This window comes from Phlebotomus papatasi, chromosome 3 (assembly GCF_024763615.1).
Source record: "Phlebotomus papatasi isolate M1 chromosome 3, Ppap_2.1, whole genome shotgun sequence".
NCBI lineage: Eukaryota > Metazoa > Arthropoda > Insecta > Diptera > Psychodidae > Phlebotomus > Phlebotomus papatasi.
Window position 1 is genome coordinate 62,844,874 of NC_077224.1, and position 24,392 is coordinate 62,869,265.

Sequence of the window (24,392 nt, forward strand, 5' to 3'; positions counted from 1 at the left end):
GCTTTACAAAAATAATATTTTATGTGCAAATAGGGGTTAGGCACTGCTTTATTATCATAAACGTTTTATCTAGAGATGGCCGGAAAATTTTCAAAAGAAATTTCCATTGAAAATTTCTGGAAATTTTCAAAAGAAATACCATTTGGAAATTTCTTGAAATTTACTTCGTTCACTTCTCTCCCACCATTAAGGTGGTAGGGTGGAATAACCGGCTATCGCCATGTTTAGGAAAAAAATAAATTCATTTAATCATAACTTTTGAATCCTTGTTACAAGATAATTCAAATTTGACACAAAGTTACTTAGATGTATTGGCTCTAGATACGTGAAAACAATAATCCTAGAACATAACGCTGGACTACTTAAAAAACTGATTTTTATTAATAATGCAAAAATAACCATTTCGTCGCCACTTTTTACCACTTTTCGCCAGTTTTGTAAAATTTGTAACCACTTCTCGCCACCCACTTGAAAAGAACCACACTCGGTTATTTTAGGCAATGCTATGAAAAGAATACATTCACCATTTCTCTTTCCTTGTGATCACTTTATTATTACTCTCTTTAAATGATTTTTCTTCACTTTTATTTGAGAAATCAAATTATGGGGCTTTTGCAGAAAGTAAACAATGCAGATTTGACAACTGAGAATGTACGAAGTGAAGTTAGCGTCGCCTATTGAAAAGATATGGCGACAGGTGGTAAAATCAATTCTAGAATATTACCACTTCTCGCCATGCCTCATTTTTATACAAAAATAATATAAAATGAAATATTAATTGACTAAATACAAATTTTATGTATTCCACAAGTGCAATTAAATATTCAATAGATAAATTATTTACCCAAATAGGTATTTTTGGCCTGATGAAAATTTGACGACACTTACTACATTTGGTAAGAGATGTTGGATTCGATGCACTTGCTTAAAATATTGCTCTAAAAAGTGATCAAAATCGTGAATCCAAATCGAATAATTATTATTTTTCGATTCTATGCGTAGAAGCAGAAACAATACAAAAAAATTGCGACTCATTTATTTCATAAATTGCGAAAAATAGCGATTTCAATGTAAGTGGCGAGAAGTGGGGCACTGGCGAGAACTGGTGATTCCACCCTAGGTGAGTTTTTATCCCATTCTTTTCAAATTGATAAGAAAACTATGCAAAAATTTAAACTTCCCCTTCGGTAAACTTCCCCTCCGGTAAATTTCCCCTCCGGTAAACTGCCCCACCCTCCCCTAATCATTAAAAAGTTCTACGTCTACGTCATCATCAACTCGGATTGGCCCATCTTTTTACTTTTGTTATTGCTTTTATTCATTTTGTAAATAAAGATTTAATATTGTAAAAGTTGTGATTTACTATTTTTCACAGTGTAGTTAACGTCTTCTTAAGTATGAATTCAAAACATGAGTCCTATAACAGACACTCCATAACCATAATAGCTCCAACCATTTTTATAGCATCTCCTCTTTCAGTAGACTAGCGCCACCAATTGTTTTGTTGGAGTTTTGTGACACGTCAGTGAAGTGCAATTTTCTGAACAATTTTCTGTGCTTTTAGTGAAAAATACTGCTGTAATTTGTAAGAAAATCTTCCACAGGTGTTAAGTAAGTGCCCCCAAGTTGTTGATTCCCAGAATTATTCCCAGAAATCTGTGTTTAAAGAGTGTTTTCGTGTCAGTTCTCCCTAACCTTATATTTTGCGGTGCCCCAATTCGTGAGATTTTCACCAGAATTTGTGGCAATTCTCCCCAGAAATGTCTCTCACGGAAGGACCATGTTACACCATAATCAACTCACAGGACTCCGAGCCCTACAATGAGATGCAACTTAAGCAGGATCTCGGTAAGTTGGGGTTGAGATATCTTTTGGGGCAATGCAAGAGTTTTCAGGAATGCTTTTGGGGGAACTTTGTAGAAAAGGGGGACACAGCTGTGAAGATTGAGACACTGAAGAAGGTAATTCAGTTGCTGCTGAATGGGGAAAGGTTGCCGGGTCTCCTAATGACCATTATGAGATTTGTGCTGCCACTCCAGAATCACACAATCAAGAAATTGCTCTTGATATACTGGGAGATTGTCCCAAAGACATCTCCGGATGGCAAATTGCTGCAAGAGATGATTCTCGTGTGTGATGCATACAGGAAAGATTTGCAGCATCCCAATGAGTTTCTTAGGGGATCTACTCTGAGATTCCTGTGCAAATTGAAGGAGCCTGAACTCCTGGAGCCCCTAATGCCGGCCATCCGGGCATGTCTCGAGCATCGTCACTCCTACGTCAGACGCAATGCCGTCCTGGCCATCTTCACCATTTACAAAAACTTCGAATGGCTCGTACCCGATGGCCCAGAGCTCATTGCCAATTTTCTGGATTCACAGCAGGATATGTCCTGCAAGAGAAATGCCTTTCTCATGCTCCTGCACGCTGACCAGGAACGTGCTCTAAACTATCTGGCTTCATGTCTGGATCAGGTAAACAGTTTCGGAGACATTCTGCAGCTGGTGATTGTGGAGCTAATCTACAAAGTCTGCCATGCCAATCCAACTGAACGTTCCCGTTTCATCCGTTGCATATACAATCTCCTCAATTCCTCCTCCAATGCTGTCCGCTACGAAGCTGCTGGCACTCTGATCACCCTCTCTACGGCTCCGACTGCCATCAGGGCAGCTGCCAGTTGCTATATTGAGCTCATCATCACGGAGAGTGACAACAACGTCAAACTGATCGTACTGGACAGATTGATCGCAATGAAAGAGAATGAGAATATGGAAAGAGTGATGCAGGATCTCGTAATGGACATCCTGCGAGTCTTGGCTGCTCCGGACATCGAAGTTCGTCGGAAGACTCTCAATCTGGCCATGGATCTCGTATCATCGCGCAACATTGAGGAGCTGGTACTCGTTCTGAAGAAGGAAGTCTCAAAGACTCACAATATCGAGCACGAGGACACCGGAAAATACCGTCAGCTACTGGTCAGAACCCTGCACACTTGTTGCATCAAGGTGAGTTAATTTGCATCTTGATAGAATATCTGAGTGACACTCAAATTTTCCCTCAAAGCACTCAGAGAAAGGAGAACGTCCTCAGGTAATTTGTAATTTTCTAGAAAATGGTTTTAATGGGTTAAAAAATCCTTATAAATCCTTTATTTTTACAAAATAAACAAAAAAATAAATAAATTTTAGAACAGAATAATGAAGAATTTGAAGACCTTTCAGATAAATCCAATTTTGTCTAAATCGATTGAGAAATACGTCTTGAAGGCCAGTTTGACATCTAAAACAAAAGTGGTCCTATGAAAAAATTAACGCATTAGTTCTAAATTTGAATTAAATAAGAATATCACGACAGAAAAATTCATACTTTGAAATGAATCTGTTTTAAATGACAAAGCAATAAGACAAAGATTTTGTCGTGCAACTGAAATTCGAAAGTGATCAGTAAGCCGAGACACATACCAAATGACCATAATCGTGTGAAAAAATTCAAAGATGTTCAAAAAAGTAAAGAAAATTCATTTTTTGACAATTTACACTCAGTCCCGGCATTAAGTCCTTCGGGATTATACACCTGACGGAATTATGCACATAGAATTATGCAAGTTTGGCTACCATTGGGATTCAATACAAGAAATCATTTTTGAAATACGCCTGAATGTATACAATGTTGCGACGCGGGAAATATTAAAACTTAAAACATTTTGCTACTTTTTCAGAATAAAAGTTTAATTTCTTTTAATAAGGAAAATTTTTTAAATATTCTAACCATTTATTAAAGAACTCTGGCCAAAAAGTACTATTTGTTAATGCATTTCTGTAAAATTCGTTCCACGGCAGATTTATTCAAAAGAAAGCCCCTGCGGGTATGCAAATTTTCTCTATGCGTAATGCCATTTCGCGCGTTTTTTTTTCTGTCCTGAAAAATGTGCATAATACCGGGAGTGAGTGTACCCTGGCGTCTACACGCTACGAGCAATTTTCGTCAAAAATTGTCTTTTTTTTTAAAAATTCTGACGTTTCTAGCTACAAGGATAGGGGACATTTTCTTTAAAAAGGGATTTTTTAAAGAAATTTCTACTAGATTTTCTTTAAAAAGGCATTTTTTAAAGAAATTTCTACTAGATTTTCTTTAAAAAGGCATTTTTTAAAGAAATTTCTACTAGTGTGTTAAGGCCATTACTGGTATTGGAGGCAGATTTTCTTATGATTTTTTGATCGAATTTCGAAATGTCAAAAGTGATGGTCTTTACGTTTCTTCTACTAGTCCTAGTGTCTTACTATAATTCTTCACATAATCACTGAATAAACTACTTTTAATTAATTTTTTTATGATATTTCATAAATTTTGACAACCTTGCGCGAAAATGTACCGCGGAAAGTCTAAACTTTTTTTTTATTTTTGAACAATTAAAATAAATAATAAATTAATTAATTAAAGAAAATATCCGAGGTAAATCCCAAACAAAAAAGGGCATTTTTATAGCGATAATGCCTTTTTTATTTTTCAAAAACATAAAAAATTCCATAAGAAGTGTTAATCGATTTTTTGTAAATATTACAAAAAGAGATGGCAAAGCGTCCCAGCTTTGCGGAATGCTCGAACTGAGATAGAGCTCACCGTGAATTAATTTTTCGCATGACCTTTTGGTGCTTACTGATCTACTAGAGATCAAATTGATTCATAAATCAAAAAAGCATTTCAAAATCAAAAATTGGTAAATAAATGATCATTTTAGAATGTTCTGGCATGAGTTACAAGCATACGGACAAACAAAAAATGTAAACACTAGATAGATAAGTCACTCACGGATATTCAACCGATTCATTATAGGGTGCAGGTATTACTTATGGCCACATTAAGGACATATCTCTTCATAGCCGTTGATCTTTTTGACCAATTAAAGCAAAATTTTAAGAGTAATTTCTTTCATGTAGTTTCTTTCGATATATTCAAATGAATTTACTAGGAAAATCACTCAAACCCCGGAAAATATATGATTTTCCCAACCATGTAAAATTCTTAACTTGTGGCCTCTTTTACGAACTTATGGCCACTCGTGGAATAACTTATGGCCACAATTTCAAGTCATATAAAACAAACTTAGTAATAAAGAAATTTTAATACAAAAGAAAAGAAAAGCATTTTAGGTACTTTCACATGTTTTTATTACTTTGTTTAACAATTTCTCATAGGATACTACTAATATTGATTCTCCCCGCAGAGGCTAGTAATCCAATCAGACTTTTGTGATGGAAAAGCTACATTTGGCTGCATGAAGAACTCCTCTTATAATTTTCTTTTCTGTCTGCTCTCTTAGGGCACTGTGAAAGCCTCCGTGATCTGATGTTTCTTCCGGAGACTTTCTGAAAATTTTAACGCAGAGTTTGCGAGAAGATGTGGTATTGCTGGAATGACTGGAATACTTTGATCGTGGTCATTCTATTCTCAATGCTTCTCAATGCCCCTTTTTCATCCTTTGAGTTCAATAATAAGGCTTTTCTTTTGTTGTTTTTTTTGTGTTTTTCATTCTCCTAAAAGGGAAAAAATAGAAAAAGTGAGGTTATTTACAACAAAATGCAGATTGATTCAAAAAATCAACAAGATCATACACATTATACTTTTATAATCAATTTTATGTTATAATTTGAACACTTACCTTAAATTTTATTAAATTTTTGCTAGAAAACTCAAATTCACTTAATCAAAATAACACTAGTGTCAACTAGCTAAACCAAATATCTATGAGGGCGCCACACGTCAAATGCTGCGGCCACAAGTCAATAATCTTATCAAATTGGTCATAACTTATGGCCTTGTCATTATTTTACATTTTTGTTTGAAAAATCATCAAAATCAAGTGGTAAAAGAAAGTATAGTTACTAAGACAATAAGTTTTGAAAAATAGTACTAAATATTTTTGATTGAAGATATAAAACTTATTCATTAAAAATTCTGAGATCGTTAGTAAATTTCTTAACGATTTGACGTAAATTTGATCGTCAGGCGCATCATGGCCATGTCACATATAAGATTAATATTAAGATTAATACTTTCTGAACTGCGAGAATGGCAAAAAAAGATAGCAATTGTTTTATCTTGCCTCTCTCTCGCATTTCCCCTCTACGTACAAAGTTGGCAGCACTACATAGCTCGAAAACTGACCGAATCACAGTTGGCACGTGTTGGTTTTTTTCTCCAAGTAATCTGTTAAACAAAAATGGAAAAAGTAGCGTGGACTATTGCAATGGAGAAGATAGTGATTGAAGAATTCCGCAACTTGCACAGAAGGCATATACTCCCACTCCAATCACGGCTAGAGCCCACAAATTTACTATATCATCATCCATTGCACTCTGTTTTGCATAACACCAAGACCATAGACAATCGAAAAGTGCACGAAGTGCTAGAATTAATATGTTTCAGACGATTCAGAAAACTATTAATACGAACAGTAATATCTTACTCATCGTATTAATTCACTAGAGTGTACTCTTTCTAACACACGTGATATTCCATTTGAATTTCGAAAACTATATAGCTCTCTTTCCGGCTTTTCTTAATATTAATATTAATCTTATATGTGACACCACGGTCAGTAAAATAATCTTCACAAAATAATTAAAATTCTACCGAAATATATAAGTAAATCAGTTTAAAATTTGCATTTAATGATAGCACATTAAATATTCTTAATTTCGTGGTTATTCGAAATTAATTTGTGGGAAAAAATTGAAGATATCTGCGAAGTGGCCACAAGTATAGACTGGCCATAAGTAATACCGCCACTACTGATTTCAAGACCAGGAGTGACATGATAACTTATTTTTGATACAATCGACTGTCGATTCTGAAAAATTTAAATGATAGCTACACTTCATGTAACTGGAATAGATATTTCGTCGGTTGCGCCTACCTCTGTCGTATCTGCATTTCTTTTGTGTCAGCATTTCACGCAAGAGGGGACGTCTGTATTGTAGCTTGCTCCGAATGCAGATACAAAACAAATGCAGATACAAAACAAATGCAGATACGACAAAGGTAGCCGCAACCGACGATTTATATAGTCACATTCTTTTAAGAATGTCACAATAAATGGCCCAACAATGCATAAAAAGTCGAAATTCGCTTAATCTAACAGATATAGATTTATCGATACTATCGATTCGATAGTGTCGAAAAGTTACCATTCCGCCAACGTTAAACTTTGACTTTCGAAAATTCAAGATGGCAATTTTTTTAGGTCGTTTCGACGAAATGTTCGCCTGGACCATCTCCAAAATATATCCAAAAATAAAAGAAATCGTAGGAGCCGTTTTCGAGAAAAACCAAAAACAAAACCTGGTTTTGGAGGGGTTGGGGAGAAAATGAAAATCAGGATATAGTTCCTTGGGTCAACTTATAGGGGGGAGGAGTCCTCCCAAGATCCGAAGTTCATATCTCTTACCGTTTCGTTTCTAGATTGATAACAATTTTATGAACAGAAAAAAAGAATGATTAAAAGAGATTAATCATTTACGGGTACTTAACCGATTGATGGTCGATTGCGACCGATGGAATCGGATTAGAAATTTCAAGAACTTTCCAAAAACCGGTAATGAACCGGTTCATGACCGAAAACTAATTTTTATTCGAAATTCAATTATATTGCTCCTGAGAGGTGTATTTTGCGCATTCTTTCGGAAGATTTATAAATCGGGTCAAAACGGTTCTAAACCGGTTAAGAACTCATAAGTACCCGAAAATGAATTTTATTACCCTTTGAACTATTTTGAGGATCTTTTGAGTGATTTATGAATCGGTTTAAATCGGTGGACAACCGGTAAACAGTAGATGATGCGAGAGTACTTTTAAGGTATAGCATCTAAGTCACGAATTCGAGCACTTCGCAAATCACCACGGATCATTCCGAAATTTATATATTTTTCTAAATTCATAAAAAAGACTCTTTAAGAAGAAGGATGCTGTTTTACAGTTCCCAGATGTTGCTGCAACTGTAATTCCAGTTCTTGTGGAATTCCTGTCTGACACCAATGAGCTGGCAGCCACTGATGTCCTGATCTTCATCCGTGAAGCCATTCAGAAGTTTGACCATTTGCGTTCATTGATCATTGAAAAGTTGATTGAATCCTTCCCGGCCATGAAGTCAGTGAAGGTGCATAGGGCAGCACTTTGGATACTCGGTGAGTATGCTATGTCCGCCAAGGATATTCTGCAGGTGTTTGAAGTTGTCAGCGAGACTCTGGGAGAAGTGCCGATTGTCGAAGCGGAACAGAAAAAATTGTTGGGCGAGCAGACGGAGGAGGAGCAGAAGAAAAATGTGGGAAGTGTGCCATCCAACAAAGTCACATCTGATGGCACTTATGCCACTCAGAGTGCTTTCAGTGTGGCTCCGGCTCCCCTCAAGGAACAAAGACCTCCTCTGCGACAATACTTCATGGATGGTGACTTCTTTGTGGGCACTACACTTGCAGCTACACTCACAAAATTGGTGCTGAGGTAGGTTTACACTACATTTACTATCCAACTCACCGTTTCAAATACAGTAGGGATTTTAAATAATTTTCTATGTTTTTCGATGTTTAATTTTCATAATAAATGTACCTGTAATATGCAAGAACTTCACTGAAAAAGTCTTACGACTGATACTTGACTAAAATCCTCACTGGTTTTTCTATGTTTTTTTGTATATTATACTTTTTTTTACTCATTTTCGATGTTTTTCTATGTTTTTATTTCTGTCTAATGACTTCCAAAACTATTTGAATTTACAGTGAAACTTTCATTACTGCAAATAAGTCATTTCCAAGCATAAATTGCTATTCTATTTTTGGTAATTTTCTATGTTATTTATCCATACACCATTTTTAAATTTATTATTTCAATTTCAATGTTTTTGTTGATCCCAAGCCTTTAATACATTGTAATGGAAATAACTTTGATAACAAACAGCTTCCTGATAACAAGGCCATTTTAAACATCTTTGCAATCATTTTTCTATGTTTTATTTTGCACGGGAATATTAGGAATTTCATTTTAAAAAAAGTCATATCGTTCAAGATCATCGTACAATTATCAGGGCCATATAGTGTTTTATTTGACTAAGCAGTGTTATGTCCCAGGCATGCTTTGGACTTAAGTCGAGAGACAACTTAACGTAGTTATAATCAAAATAATGATTTGATTAAATTCCCATCAGTTTCCCAGGTTAATCAAAAACTGATGGAAGTGTAATCTGATCATTATTTTGATTATATTTACGTTAAACCGTCTCTCGGCTTAAGTCCTAAGTGTGTCTTGGGCATCACTTATCAATACCGATGTTTTCGATATTTTTGATATTTTTCTATTAAAAAATAAGTTATAAAGAATCTGTTAAAAATATTGCAAAAATTGAGATATCTAATTTTATTGACACAGTAAATTGTTCATAAAGTTAATTGAAAATTGATAAGAATTGATTAATCAACTTTCATTTTATTTAATGTATGTAAAAAAAACATCGAAACATGAAAGTCAACGGTAAAATTGTTTATAGCTGAGATTTAATCTCGTCTACGGATGAGATTTTATAGTTTTCTGAATTTCTAGATGACTTTGTAATCGCATGGGACGTTTTCGATGTTTTTTTTTTAAATTTCGCAAGAGATGCTTATGCGGTTTCTATTTTTTTATGTCATCCTAAATAACTAGGTTATGCTTTATTCAAGGAGACTTTAGAACCTGGTTTTTCGATGAATCGTACGAACAAAGCAGAAAAATTCTATGTTATTTTATTGACAATCCTTGAAATCTACTTTTAAAAATTGCAATACACTGGATAATTTAATTATTAATTCATTAAGCAACTTTCAGTTTTCTATCATATTTTTCTATGTTTTGCTATGTTATCGAAATCTATGCATAGTTATTCGCAGAATGATTAAGAAACGGATTGTCGATGTTGTACTGACTAAACAATTTTCTATGTTCAAAATCTAACCGAATAACTTTGGTGAAGATCATAGATTTTCTCGTGTACGGATGAGATTTTATAGTTCTCTGAATTTCTAGATGACTTTGTAATCGCATGGTACATTTTCGATGTTTTTTTTTTATTTCGCAAGTGATTCTTATGCGTTTTCTATATTTTTTCAATGTTATCCTAAATAACTAGATAACTATATTACGCTTCATTCATTCATTCAAGAAGACTTTAGAACAACCTGGTTTTTCGGTGCCTCATACGAACAAAGCAGAAAAATTCTATGTTTTTTTTAATGAAAATCCTTGAAATCTACTTTTAAAAATTGCAATACACTGGATAATTTAATTATTAATTCATTAAGCAACTTTCAGTTTTCTATCATATTTTTCTATGTTTTGCTATGTTATCGAAATCTATGCATAGTTATTCGCAGAATGATTAAGAAACGGATTGTCGATGTTGTACTGACTAAACAATTTTCTATGTTCAAAATCTAACCGAATAACTTTGGTGAAGATCACAGATTTTCTCGTGTACGGATGAGATTTTATAGTTCTCTGAATTTCTAGATGACTTTGTAATCGCATGGTACATTTTCGATGTTTTTTTTTATTTCGCAAGAGATACTTATGCGTTTTCTATGTTTTTTTATGTTATCCTAAATAACTAGATAACTAGATTATGCTTTATTCATTCATTCAAGGAGACTTTAGAACAACCTGGTTTTTCAATGAATCGTACGAACAAAGCAGAAAAATTCTATGTTTCTTTATCAACAATCTATGAAATCTACTTTTAAAAATTGCAATACACTGGATAAGTTAATTATTAATTCATTAAACCACTTTCAATTTTCTATCATATTTTTCTATGTTTTGCTATGTTATCGAAATCTATGCATAGTTATTCGCAAAATGATTAAGAAACAGATTGTCGATGTTGTACTGACTAGACACTTTTCTATGTTCAAAATCTAACCGAATAACTTTGGTGAAGATCATAGATTTTCATAGAAAAATACTAGTATGTCCCTCTAGTGGTGAAAAAACGGTATTAAATTCCAACAGGTACATTGATGTGGAGGCAAACGAACAGAAGCACAATCGTTTGTGCACTTCAGCTATGCTGACAATGAGTTCAATTTTGCATCTGGGCAAATCTGGCTTTCCCACGAAGCCCATCACGAATGACGATATCGATCGTATCTTCCTGTGTCTCAAGACACTGAGCGAACGCACGCCGGGGATTGTGGAGATCTTCAAGGGGACTTGCCGTGAGGCTTTGGCCACGATGCTAATGGCCCAGACGGAAGAGGAGACGCAGGCTTTGAGGGAAAAACAGAAGGCAGCTGCTAAGGTTCAGGCAGATGATCCTGTGACATTTGCTCAGTTGGCCAGTGGAAGGAATGATCAACTGGGAGAGAATGTATTCGAATCGAGTCTCAATCAGGCATTGGCTGGGACAAAGAGCACAGCTCTGTCGGATGTGGCATCGCCCACAAGTAAATTGAATAAAGTGACGCAATTGACAGGATTCTCCGATCCTGTCTACTCCGAAGCTTATGTCCATGTCAATCAGTACGACATTGTCTTGGATGTGTTGATTGTCAATCAAACCAGTGACACTCTACAGAATTGTACCCTCGAGCTGGCTACTTTAGGAGACTTGAAACTGGTTGAAAGGCCACATCCTGTTGTCCTGGCTCCTCATGATTTCTGCAACATCAAGGCTAATGTCAAAGTTTCCTCCACGGAAAATGGAATAATCTTCGGAAATATTGTGTATGATGCTGGAAATGTAACCAATTGCGTGGTACTCAATACCATCCACATCGACATTATGGACTACATCCTTCCGGCTACGTGCAATGACACAGAATTCCGACGAATGTGGCAGGAATTTGAGTGGGAGAATAAAGTTGCAGTCAATACAACTCTCACGGACTTGCATGAGTATCTCAAGCATTTGCTGCATTCCACCAATATGAAGTGTCTGACGCCGGAGAAGGCACTTTCCGGACAATGTGGCTTCATGGCTGCCAATATGTATGCAAGGTAGGAGGAAAAATGTAAATTGAAGAAGAATTTCTGTTTCAAGCTAAAGATTGTCATTTGCAGATCTATCTTCGGAGAAGATGCCCTGGCTAATCTCAGCATCGAGAAATCTGTCGAGAATCCCAATGCTCCAGTTATTGGACACATTAGAATCCGGGCAAAGAGTCAAGTAAGTAATTTTGGGTTGGTTTAAAATTCCTTGACTTTATTGGTCTCATATTGTGCGATTGTCATGAAATGTCACACCTCTTTAGATCGGGCTTAAAGGGAATTAATCTATTTGAATCAGAAGAACATATTAAATGTGTTGCTACTTAGGATTTTGGGATATTCGGAAACTAGGCTAAACCTGTAGTCTGAAAACGGTCTTATGCCCTAGACAGACTTACGACTTAAGCCGAGAGACGACTTAGTGGAAAGTGATGGAAATGTGGTTTAACCATTATTTCTAATATAGTTACGTTTGCCACTATAGGGGTATTACGTTGTTGAGTACCGCCTATAAGATATTCTCCTCTATTCTGCGTGGTCGAATAGCCCCATTCGCTCAGACCATTATTGGACCATACCAATGTGATTTGACTCCAGGCAAATCAACAACAGACCAGATCTTTTCCCTTCGGCTGTCTATGGAGAAGATGAGAGAGCATGATCAAGGACTTCACCATCTCTTCATCGATTTCAAAGCAGCCTACGATAGCATAGTCAGGGTAAAATTGTACGAAGCCATGGGAGAATTCGGCATCCCGAACAAACTGATTAGACTGGCTAGGATGACCATGACCGATGTGAGGAGCAAAGTAAAGGCGAACGGATCACTGTCACGAGAGTTTTGCGTGAACAACGGACTCAGACAGGGGGACGGACTATCGTGCGTCCTCTTTAACCTGGCACTGGAGAAAGCGATCCGTGACTCCGGCGTGAGCATGAGGGGGGTCATACTCAATAAGTCCACGCAGCTCCTAGCCTATGCTGACGATATTGATATTATGGGACGCAATCCCAGAGTTGTACAAGAGGCCTTCATCCAGATTGAACATGCGGCAATCCTCAGGTCTGTCAAAGCTCTTAGGGTTTGACTTCAAACTTTGGGCTAAATAGACATGAGTGATTCCGACAGACTACACGTAAAAGAGAAGAAGGAGAAGACTTCAAACTTAACGATTTATTGACCATCAACTTCGGCTTAGAGACAATTCGGGCAGTCGCTAAATCTCCTTACAGGGTAGAGCCGGTCTTTTTATGAGGCATTCTTTATCTCGGGGTATGGCGCCCTCGTCGTAGAGCCAGAACAGCAAAGCCCGCGATTCGTTGGACTGGCTTTCCCGTTCTATAACGGTACTGCAGCCAAAGCGTTGGGGCGATGAGGGTGGCGTCGGGCGCGGTAGAAGGATGCGCATACAGTGCTAATTAAGTCAGATCACACGGCTGGGACATCCTGTGGCCACACGGAAAGTGTGCAACCTTGTCGGTCAGGGAAAGGGCCAATGCCTTCGACACTCAGTCATAGGAGGCATAGGCCTCGTCTCTCTGCCCAGGGAGAATTGGCTAGACTTCTCCTCCAAAAGAGTGGGCAAAAGTAGCAGCTTCTCTCAAGTGGACCCGTTGACTGACTTCGACGATAAACTCGGAGATGGTCTGCGTCGACTAAGCACTGGTATCCACCAAAAAGAACTCCAACTCCGAAGTACTCAAAAACCAAGATGTAGTCATTGAAGAAGCGGGCTTATTAGAAAACGGTGACCAGGAAAAGAGGCAACAGCCTCGACCTCGAGGAGGCCAGACTCAATCTGCGGAAGGAAGTCTTTCCACCAGTAAAACACAAACCGACGTAATATAGTTAACTAGGTGGGGATTCCGAAAATCGTCGAAATCAGAAAAAATGCGATAAATTTATGAGTTTTCCCTGAGTGAATTGCATTTCCCGACTATTTCCGGAATCCCCACCTAGTTTTTTCCACCAGATTTCGTCGAATTAAGGAAAGGCCTTCCTCCTGGTGGTGACCAAGACTAGAAGACATGGAAGTCTCTCAATCGTTTGAGAAGCGGCGTAGCGCGCTCGAGAGACAACAGACGGCCCGAATGTGACATCCTATGTGACTGTGGGGTGATCCAAACTATCCCCTACTTCTGTGTTTGTTCGTTATCCCCTGCTTCATGCGAAACATGATGTCGGCAAGTCCGCTTCCCATTGACGTGGCCCGTTTTTGGGCAAGACTAACTTGATTTTAAGCCTCGACACGATTAATAATAATAATACTCAAGAGAGGGCAAAAGCCTCGACACTCTTTCTGGAACTGCTCTGCGGGACCGTTTTGCCTACGTAATAGGGTGTTTCAACAAGGAAAAAAAATTTTTGGCACTATTCTCAGGGTGCTGTATTTGATAAGACAAGAAAGGTTTTCTTCGACGACCATATGATCAGACGTCGTTTAGAGGAGACTGAAAGACCCTCTCTGTAGTGTAAAATCGGAAAAATGTTCTACAGAGAGGGTCGTTTAGCCACCTCTAAACAGTGTTTGATCATATGGTCGTCGAAGAAAAACTTTCTTATCTCATCAAATACAGTACCGTGAGAATAGTGCCAATTTTTTTTTCTCTGTTGAAACACCCTACTACGTAAGGAGTAACGACGTCGACGATAACAATAGCCGTTCTCTCAATGGTCGAGGAGGGGAGCTCGTACAATGGTCACAGAAGGAGGCAAGAGCCTTGTCACTTCCTGAAAAGCAATACAGAGGGCTAATTTTTGAAATTCTCACTCGCACCCGCGAGCTCTTTAGTGGCCGAGAGAAATTGACTCGCACACCCCGCAGATTCAAATCCTTCTGTAACGACTCCTTTATAACATAAACTGCTCGTTGCACGTACTCAAGAATCTGCGGGGTTTGGGAGTCAATTTCTCTCGGCCACTAAAGAGTTCGCGGGTGCGAGTGAGAATTTCAAAAATTAGCCCTCAGCATTCGGGTCCCAGTTTTCATCGGTGATACTGCCGATGAAAATGGCTCTGACCACACCGCTCAGGGTGACGTGCTTGGGAAACCGATGGCAATCAGGAAGGGGGCTAAAGCCTCGTCTCTTCCTGGGGGTAAATTCTCTAATTTTCGTGAGTTGGTCACCAGTGACACTCACAAAAAAAAATTGACCATTTTGTTCTCCGAATTATTTTTGAGTCACTGAACCATCATTCTGTAAAAAGTGTCACGAAAATATCGTGAGAAATGTCACAAAAATGGGCATGGAGAATTACACTTCAAAGTGACAAATTTCGGTCATTTTTAGCACTTCTCACGTTCTCACAAAGTTACAGAACTTACCCCCTGGAGGGGAATTTTGGAACGCTCTGGCAATGTCATATGACAAATTGGGTTCGAATCTTAGGAGAGATTTTTCGAAAATGCGATTCTGTAGCCGTGATATTGCCATTTCAGCTCACATGGCATTCTCAGAAGCCTCAGAAGTCACATATTTGAGATTTCTGGCAATTCAAATGACAATAAATTTAGTTAAACAAATCAACCAAAACGTACTGTATTTTCATAAAATTATCAAGTAAAGGGATTTCATTAAAAATTCAATGAGTTGCATTTTCGAACTCATATGATATGACAAAAAAAGCTCTAATGGCATTGACAGGTTTCGAACTCACGCGTGACAATGCTATGAAAATTACAGAATTCCCCTACTGGAGTGTTGTAGAACACCTTCGTCGGTTCAAGCCCAATCCCGCAGCCTTGCCGAAGGCAATAACTGTCTCTCATACAGCTGAAGAAGGCGAGATCGGGAACCAACGATTCCCGTTCCCTGAGTTGCTTTACACTCCAGCAAAGTCTGAGGGGCAATTCACGAAATTAACCAGCCAAAATTTTGACTGGTTACTGCATGTTTTCTGTGAAGCGAATTTCGCCAACCCTGTAAAAGGTGCGTCTCCTCGCTAAAAATGGAGGGCGTACAAGGTTTTGGGTCTTGTACCTGCTGGAATTTCTGGGTGTACCCAGACAATTTCACCCGCCAGCTCGAGACCGGCGGGTACGATTTTTTTACCAAAATCTTACGAAAAAGTTATTTATTTGCATTATTTCATTTAAGTAAAGATACCCAGACACAACAACAATAATAAAATATTGTATTTTAAAATTTTATAAACGTTAAATACTTCATGCGTTCTGAAAAATAGATTTTGGGAAAGTTCAGTGATTAAAGGAATTACTATTTAGGGATTTTATGGGTCTCAGATTGTTTATCGTTAAATTTTACATTTAATTTTAATTTTGTTAAATTTTACATCTGACATTATTTTTCATCAAGCTAAGACTTCTACAATGATATTAAAAAAAATTGTGATATCAAATTAACCTTCTCAAGACCACCACGTGTCAATAAATACACGCATCAAATATATTATATTTGCAACGTTTGAAGTACCATTTACCACGTTTAAGTACAAAATGAATAAAATTTTTATTATCAGAATAAATACAATTTTTCTGATGCTACTCCTGACTCTCGAGAGGTAATTGGTCTTTATAAAACTTACAACATTTATCATAATTCTTAGAAAATATATGTGACGACATCTTTAATACCCAAATATTTTTTTAACATTCTAATAAAGTTTAAATTGTATTTAGAATTTAAAACGAACTCAACGTTATTTTGGAATAATGGATTAAAATATAAACATTTATATTTGCACTAAACCAATATTGCGATATTTATTTTATTTGATATGAAGGATATGAAGCAATATAAGTAACACCATTCAGTCTTCAACAAACTACACCAAAATATAAATTATATTGGTATTTGAATTAGAATTAGAATGCTTCTTCAAGTTCTTAAAATATTATAACGACTCCCAATTTTAAAGGGACAGATAATCCTAACCGGCTTATGTAGGTGAGATTCTTAACGTGAGCTAACTCGGAGTGCATGCAAATTCGATTTAGAGTTGAAGTTGGGAGACGCCATTCAGTTATCTTGAATCAAATTCGTGAAATTATACAAATTTTGTATTTAAACCAAAATATCACGGATTTGGATGAACTGGCACAAAAGTAATATATGGGTGAAATGTAGACCAGAATGTTCTCTATAATTTTCCCATAGAACATGATCTCATCGATTACTCAGAAGCCAAGATAAGCGAGGTTTTTTTGTTTCTTAACTCGTTTTTTCATCCAGAGTGCCCCAAGTAGTCATTTGTTGAACTTCAACTATATCAAAGAATTGTTGTCTTTTGTGGTACTTTCCATTTAAAACCATATTTTAAGTGTCTTTGTGGAGTAGAGGCAGTCAAATTGGCATCTGAGGGATTTCAAAGCGTTATTATGGAAAAAATCATTTTTTTCACACTTAAATGACAAAATCGGAGTGATAGCGTAGTCTGAGCGGAAAATGATGTATGGACGAAATGTAGAGACAAATGTCCTCTACAATTATGTCGAAGTAATCATCAAAATTGGTTCAGCGACAGTCGAGATAATTGAGGTTATATGATATTGAAATTGGTTTTTCGACTGTGGCGCCCCTGGTGTTGGTCCCACGAAGTTCAAATATTCTAGAAAGTTGTAGCATTCGTTTAAGCCCTCATTCATCAAAATCGGTCACATAGAACCGGAGATATGATTTTTTGAATTTTGTGAACTTTGACCCCTCATATCTCCGGTTCTGTTTTAACCACAGCGCACATACGCACCATTTTGGAAACGTCCTAGACTGGACTACAACATACTAAAATTTCATTAACTTGCACAATGCCGTTTTTGAGAAAAGTGACTTTGAATTCCGATAAATTTTGACGCTATCACAGCGCCACCTGTGGTAAATTTTTGAACTTCCATCTGAAAGTGCTCATCGAGGCGAAACCAAAAAGGTAAAATTTATGTCGCTATGTTAATTAGAACCGGAGATAGAGGCCGGTCAATGTTCGAACTTTGACCCCTTATAGCTCGGGTCAGGGGTTATGGATCGACTTAAGGTTTTTTTTGTTTGATAGGTATAACCAACGGCTACAACATACTAAAATTTCAGCCCGATTGCATAAGGAATTTTTGAGTTATTTAACTTATAAGATTTAAAAATTTTCTTTTTAATAATAGCGCCCCTAGCGGTGGTTTTATGAACTTGCGATGTTAGAAGAGGAAGTGGCATTTCATGAGAGCTTTCCAAAAAGCCCTCATTTTTTAAATTCTGACAATTAGAACCGGAGTTATGGCCATTTTAAGAAATTTTTTTGGACCCTTATAGCTCGGGTCAGGGGGGTCGGGGGACCTTAAGTTTGGTATTGATGGAAAGCTCTAAGGCCCAGCTATAACATACTAAAATTTGAGCCCGCTCGATGCCATAGGGGCGGAGCTATTGAGAAAACAAAAAAAGGGGGGTCTTCAAAATGGCGGAAGGAGGGGTGGGGGGTGGGGGGTCAATGCACCATGTTGCAATTTTCATACGATATTTAACCTTTGCCGAAAACCGCAAGTCGATATCTTTTTTAGTTTAGGAGCTATTAAGCTCCAAAGAGCGGCCGGACGGCCGGCCGGCCGGCCGGGAACGTAACTTAGCCCCCCATATATTTGTGATCAGGAAGTGGCGAAACACATTTTGGCCAAGTTTGAGCGCGATCGGAGGACATGAAATTTTGTTAGGATTATAGTAGGTGAGATTGTTAAGAATCTCACCTAAATACGCGCCATAAATTACCTGGCAATTGCGTTTTGCCTACTTTTCGGCGAATAAAGACAGACTGAAAAATGCATTAATTAGGGTTATTTCACTTTTCGCCACACCAAATGTGTCTCCGCCATATTCGCCATCCAGTCAATTTTGACTGGTTATTTCGTGAATTGCCCCTCTGTTTTTGTATTCCATAGCGCCACAATGTCTTTCGCTAGTGTAGCAGTTGTTTGCATGAATTTTATCTTAGATGGAAATACGTTATTTGACCGCCAAATCATCTGATATCTGATTTTTCTCAGGGAATTTTGTGTGTCGCTTCTGGGGTTACTTTGCGAATATTTTGCATTACGATGGTGTCACGATTAATATTAATTAATCGTGATCGTGACACAAAAATCCTTGTTAGGGACAGAAGGAAAAAACTAAAAAAAATATCCTTGGATATTTTTTATAGGGGGTCACTCAAGATTAAAAATTGATATCTCTTTACTTTTGACCTCTAGCTAAGTAATCATTTTTTTTTAAAATAATTCACGTAAAATTTTAAACCTGTTTATAATAAATGCGCAAGAATTTATGACGCAACTCGAATTCCAGGTAGCTTTTATAATTTTTCTTTGTATTTTTCTTTTCCAGGGAATGGCCCTCAGTTTAGGCGACAAAATCAACTTGACACAGAAAGGACCGCAGAACAAAATTATTTCGGCCTACTAAGGGGTTCATGTCTGTAGACCAGTTTCATTCCGCGTAGGGCTCTTCATTGCAAAACAGTATGGAATTATTTAATCGCTACATTATATTTTTTGATCAATAAAATAAAAGAAAGTATCTTGTGTAAAACCTTATAATTCAGAGAATGCTTATTGAAAGCTTACAGAATTGTGGAAAATGCTGATTGTGGTGTCCGTTGAATATCCGGAGGATAAAATTAGAGGCCTCCTCTCCCTCTGCCACCAGTAGGACCCCCTTGCCAAGCTCCACCGCGTCCTCCGGCAGCTCCCCGACCAGCACTTGCCCCTCTCCCTCTTCCCCGAGCCGCTGCAAGGCAAGACAAAAAATTGAGGGAATTGTTTGGGAATAGGAAAAGAGTAAATAACCTCACCTTGTGCTCGAAGTATCGCTGACTTTCCGCGTCCCGCTGTTCCGGACTTTGCGCCCTGTTTCTTGAACATGGGCGCATTCTTTAGCATGTCGGGCAGTATGAGGAAACGTATCTTGGATCCCCTGATGTACACATTCTCGAGATTCGCTGTCCGACCATCCCGGTAGGTGACTGTAATCTGGGTCATTTGGCAATTCATGTTGTCCTCAGCCTCAATCAATTTCCCTCGATAAACCTCCCCAGTTATTGTTTCGCACGTCACAATGTGACCCTCCGCCTCGTGGAGCACCTTAATCGGCACACCAATGGACATTTTCACGTTACAATTGAGAAAAATTCAGAGAAAAACAGACTTTTTCTGGCTTGCAAAGCACCCGGCAGCACGCCAAAAACGTTTTTCTGCTGTCAGTCAAAACACAAGCAAATTCTTCTTCTTCTTCGTTTTCATGACAGTTGCGATATATCGACGATATTATAGCGATATATTTTGAAATGGAAGATATCGTTGCCCAGAGCAACGGTAGTGTGATCAATTTCCATGATTGCTGGAAAATTCTCAACAAAAAGTGCTAAAATTCTCCGAGAAGAAATAATGAATCGTCTCAGTAGAGCCTCTTCTTCAGCAAAATCTACAAGGAGTGAAGAAAAAGTTTCAAATGTGAAGAAAAGAGCTGTAAAAACAGCTCGCAGAAGTTCTCAATCGGATTTCCCACGAAAAACCAGGTAAAAAAAATCCAAAAACAGTGATAAGATTTTTTCTTAGACTTACCGTGAGATTCATTCTTAATTAACTTCGAAAAACTAAAATTTGCTTGAAATTTTACAGCCGGACAAATTGTAATTTTTCTTCAAATTCGTAAAAATGCACTTTATTTTTGCATAAAAAATATAGTTAAGATATTTTTCTAAAGAAAAATGCTTAATGATTTTAATTTATTTTGCGCCTGCGATCTAGATAAATCACTTTTACTATTTATTTCGGTACTTTTATTCTTGAATTCTGAATTGACTGAATTTTTCATAAGGAGGCAGTTCAAGATCTATAATTTTCTAAAATAATGAAGTTCGTAAAATAATAAAACAATAAGAGGCTCTGTAGACCTAACACGTTTAAAACCCAAGCCAAAAAATCACGTAAAATACCAAACTGGCATAAAATTCCAGTGCAGATATTCTCCACAAAAAAAGCAATTTTTCAATAGTTTTTATTTTAGTTCCTTAACTGTGTTATCACACTTGCACATTAAAATTTTAATATGATTCACATTAATTCTCGCTGGTGAGAGTACAAATGTGTAATTTGTGTGTTTGAATCATTTTATATTCAAAATTTGATCTATTTGTTGATAAAAAGGTCGACTTTGCTCGCAAAATTTGATATAAATTGATTTATAGCATTAATGCGAAAAACTAATGCAATTTTCTCTTTAATTTTTTAATGTGAAAAATATTTATGCTTTAGATAAATTTAAACTTATTTTTGCAGGCCAAGTCCACTTCTTTATCAATAAATAGAAAAGCAACAAATATTAAGTGACTCAAAGACACAAATAACATATTTGGACGCTCAAAGGCGACAATTAATGTGAATCACATTAAAATTTTAATGTGCAAGTGTGATAACGCCGTAAGATTTCTACAGCAGTTCTAGGACTCATAAATTCATTTTTCAATAAATATTTTCCCATTTTTCTTGTCATTGTATAAATTTTCTGAAAATTGACAAAAAACGGCAATGATTTTTTTTTACATATTTTCGTAGCAAAAACCCAATTTCTATTGAATTTCCTTTTTCCTAGCAATTTGGCAAGAATTTTAGACCACATTATCTATATATTTTCCTGTAAAATTTTCAAATTCTCGTATATAGTTAGCGCTTTTGTTTAAGAAAATTTCAAGTGAAATTCCAACTGGGAATAGAAAAAGAAAAACAAATCCAAAAGTGAATTTTCACCTTATTTTTTTACATTACCACTCTACAACAATTCTAGGTCTTATATTACTTAATTTTTAATAATTATTTTAACATTTTCACGTATTTTTTTAAAATTTTTTCGAATCGTGACAAAACTCAAAAAATGTTAAGATTTTTTAGGTTATGTAGTATAAGCCCTTCAAATGTCCATTTCTGATACCAACTCCATATAAATAAGGTGGAATTTTACGCCAATTTGGTATTCTACGTCCATTTTTTGTTTTTTTTTTTCTCAATATAATTTAAATAATAGAAAAGTTATCAACTATTTTTTTCTACTAAACGAAACCAATTAAATTCTCTATCTATACATTAGTGCTATCACTTTATCATAATATTGAATAGAATTCCTATTATGAAACTCCAAACTTAAAATTGGAGTAAAATGCCACTTTGGGTTTTAACGTGTTAAATAAGTTAAAAGTCGGATCCGCAGCATATAGAAATTTTGCACTTTTTGTAATTTTAATCAAAGATATATCTCGAAAATCAAAACTGGAGTGATAGAATATGATTTATGAATTTGTTAAAGAATTTTATTAGGCATTTCACTCATTTTTATTCATATGTAATTTTTTTTGTTAGATTGTGTGTTTTAACTCCGATGTTCAGGTTCAAACGAAAATCGAATACTCACCCAAATAATGTTGGAGTAGGTCTAATGATTCTTTCAACTTTAAATATTTTGGAATGTAATGTTTTTCATTCCCATTCTGTCTTATACACTCAGTCGATTATGCATATCGAAATTATGCATATGATGGAATTATGCAAATGCACTTATGCATTATTGCCTACGTTGGAGCTAAATTGTAAAATCATTTTTGGAATACCCCTAAACATATTAAAAATTTTCGAGGCGGTAATTTTGAAATGCGTAACCTTATAAACATAAATAGTTGGAGCTGAAAATAACCCAAAAATTGGGGCCATTAAAATGTTGCATGTTTTATGGCGTTTTCGTAACTTATTCATTAGCATTAGAAATCTCTTGAGAGTATGCAAAATTTCTGTCTACATAAAACCGTTTCGCGCGCTTTTTATCCCGAAAATATGCATAACCCCGGAACCTCCTGTATAAATACCCTAAATTGCTAAGAGATTCAAACCGACTAATCCAGGTTCTGCTTTTCAGACACAGATTTTGTCTTTTGAGACAGAATAAAGAACCAGACGACTTTGAGGAAAGTATTTGGCATCTTGTAGCTGAAGACTTGCCTGGTCCAAGTCCCCACACAAAAAACCAATCTAGAGCAGAAAATCCCTTGGGAAAATCCAATATACATGAAGATAGAAAGAAATTAGCGGAAGAATGTGAAAAACGCAAACGGCGTCTACAGGAGATTGATAAACTACGTTCTAGTAGAAAGATTCCTGAAAAATCTCTCTTAGATACTGACGAAGACAATCAACTGCTACTTCTGGATCGTGCTTTTGTTGCAAAGCAGGAGCAAGAAGAGGAAGTAAAGCGAGCCAATCGATTAATTCTTGCAACAAAATGCCATGTGATCCGGGATGCTCAAATTGCGGAGAAGAATGAAATAGACAGAGAACTGCGTGAGGAAGACGTGCGTCTGGAGAGGATTATGCTGGAGGATCGTGAGAAAGCCCTCAAAGAAGAAGAAGAACGCATCAAGAAGGAGAAAGTTCTCAATAATCTTCATGCACTGGAACTGCAGAAGCAGCTTGAAGAACGCGAACGAGCTCGCCATCTTGAAGCAGAGCGAATTGAGAATGAAGCACAAAAAATGGCTAGAGCACAAGTGGTTCTCATACGAGATATGGAAGAGCAAGAGAAACAACAGCATGCTAAGAGTCAAAAGTTGCGACAGGAGCTCCAGCGCGCCAATGAGCTCACCGAATGGTTCCGTCGGCTGGAATTTGAACAGCAGAGGATCGAAGAGATGCGCATCCAGGAATACATGAGGAAACGCCAACAGCGAGAGGAAAAACTCGCTGAAGAACGTAGAATTGCACGTGAAAAACGCGAAAGGGAAAATGATAGGATGCTGAAGCAGCAGCAGAAAGTGATTGATGCTGCAGTCGAGAGATTTGACATCATGATACGACGAGAGCAAGAACTCAAAGAGCGGGAATTCAGACAGCGAGAGAAACAGGCTGTAATCCGACGTAAGGAAGCCGAGCAAGCTATCTTGGAAGCCCGTCATCGACAACAAGAGGAAGTTAGGCGTTTAAAAATGCAAGAGATTGAGAAGGAACGAGCAGATTATGCTAAAGTTTTGGAGAAACTACATGCGGAAGAAGAAAGAGAAAAATCTCTAGATAAACAACGCCATGTTGAGAGGGCAAAATACCGACAGGAGATTATTGAGCAGATGAAGGAGAGGGAGTGTCTCAGGCAGAAATTGAGAAATCAGGCGCGTGACGAATTAAATGCCCTAAGGGAAGCTGAGAAGTCTCGAGAACTCAATATTCAACAAGTGATATCATCAAAAATTCAACAAATGCGCTCCAGTAAAATTCCTGAGAAATTTATTCGGGACGTAGAAAGACAATTGAAGGTAGACAGTGATAAGTAAACCAAGTGAAATTTATTTGAAATCAAATTATTATGTTTATCATTGTAAAAAGTAATATTTTCAATATGTCCGCCAAACA

At 36.9% G+C, this 24,392-nt stretch overlaps 3 protein-coding genes across 4 annotated transcripts; 2 read left to right on the forward strand and 1 right to left on the reverse strand.

The window, feature by feature from the left end:
* The first annotated feature begins 1,477 nt into the window (after positions 1 to 1,477).
* Positions 1,478 to 19,541, forward strand: LOC129807133 (coatomer subunit beta). 2 transcript variants are annotated; one of them, XM_055856181.1, is made up of 8 exons: positions 1,489 to 1,611; positions 1,759 to 1,848; positions 1,921 to 3,005; positions 3,064 to 3,090; positions 7,976 to 8,499; positions 11,035 to 12,021; positions 12,085 to 12,190; positions 19,333 to 19,541. In XM_055856181.1, exons 2-8 carry the CDS (start codon positions 1,761 to 1,763, stop codon positions 19,408 to 19,410), a joined length of 2,895 nt encoding a protein of 964 aa, XP_055712156.1. In that variant the 5' UTR covers positions 1,489 to 1,611; positions 1,759 to 1,760; the 3' UTR covers positions 19,411 to 19,541. The 2 variants fall into 2 exon arrangements, with proteins under 2 accessions (XP_055712157.1, XP_055712156.1); XM_055856182.1 differs by lacking the exon at positions 3,064 to 3,090 and having other exon boundaries at positions 1,478 to 1,611.
* LOC129807134 (small nuclear ribonucleoprotein Sm D3) lies at positions 19,525 to 20,200 on the reverse strand. The gene is made up of 2 exons (XM_055856183.1): positions 19,799 to 20,200; positions 19,525 to 19,734 (listed from the first exon to the last, which is right to left on the reverse strand). The coding sequence occupies exons 1-2, from the start codon at positions 20,109 to 20,111 to the stop codon at positions 19,625 to 19,627; spliced, it is 423 nt and encodes a 140-aa protein (XP_055712158.1). The 5' UTR covers positions 20,112 to 20,200; the 3' UTR covers positions 19,525 to 19,624.
* A 55-nt stretch (positions 20,201 to 20,255) lies between these two features.
* On the forward strand, positions 20,256 to 24,313 carry LOC129807135 (trichohyalin-like). The gene is made up of 2 exons (XM_055856184.1): positions 20,256 to 20,521; positions 22,909 to 24,313. The coding sequence occupies exons 1-2, from the start codon at positions 20,337 to 20,339 to the stop codon at positions 24,311 to 24,313; spliced, it is 1,590 nt and encodes a 529-aa protein (XP_055712159.1). The 5' UTR covers positions 20,256 to 20,336.
* Positions 24,314 to 24,392: the final 79 nt, after the last annotated feature.

What these genes read in the sequence shown, in the direction of transcription:
- LOC129807133 (XM_055856181.1), top strand. Translation starts at nt 1,761, where the DNA reads ATGTCTCTCACGGAAGGACCATGTTACACCATAATCAACTCACAGGAC. An exon ending in GCAACTTAAGCAGGATCTCG is followed by an intron (nt 1,849 to 1,920) that starts GTAAGTTGGGGT and finishes GGAACTTTGTAG; the next exon opens with AAAAGGGGGACACAGCTGTG. An exon ending in CTCACAAAATTGGTGCTGAG is followed by an intron (nt 8,500 to 11,034) that starts GTAGGTTTACAC and finishes AAATTCCAACAG; the next exon opens with GTACATTGATGTGGAGGCAA.
- LOC129807134 (XM_055856183.1), bottom strand. Translation starts at nt 20,111, where the DNA reads ATGTCCATTGGTGTGCCGATTAAGGTGCTCCACGAGGCGGAGGGTCAC. An exon ending in AGCGATACTTCGAGCACAAG is followed by an intron (nt 19,735 to 19,798) that starts GTGAGGTTATTT and finishes CTTGCCTTGCAG; the next exon opens with CGGCTCGGGGAAGAGGGAGA.
- LOC129807135 (XM_055856184.1), top strand. Translation starts at nt 20,337, where the DNA reads ATGATTGCTGGAAAATTCTCAACAAAAAGTGCTAAAATTCTCCGAGAA. An exon ending in GATTTCCCACGAAAAACCAG is followed by an intron (nt 20,522 to 22,908) that starts GTAAAAAAAATC and finishes TCTGCTTTTCAG; the next exon opens with ACACAGATTTTGTCTTTTGA.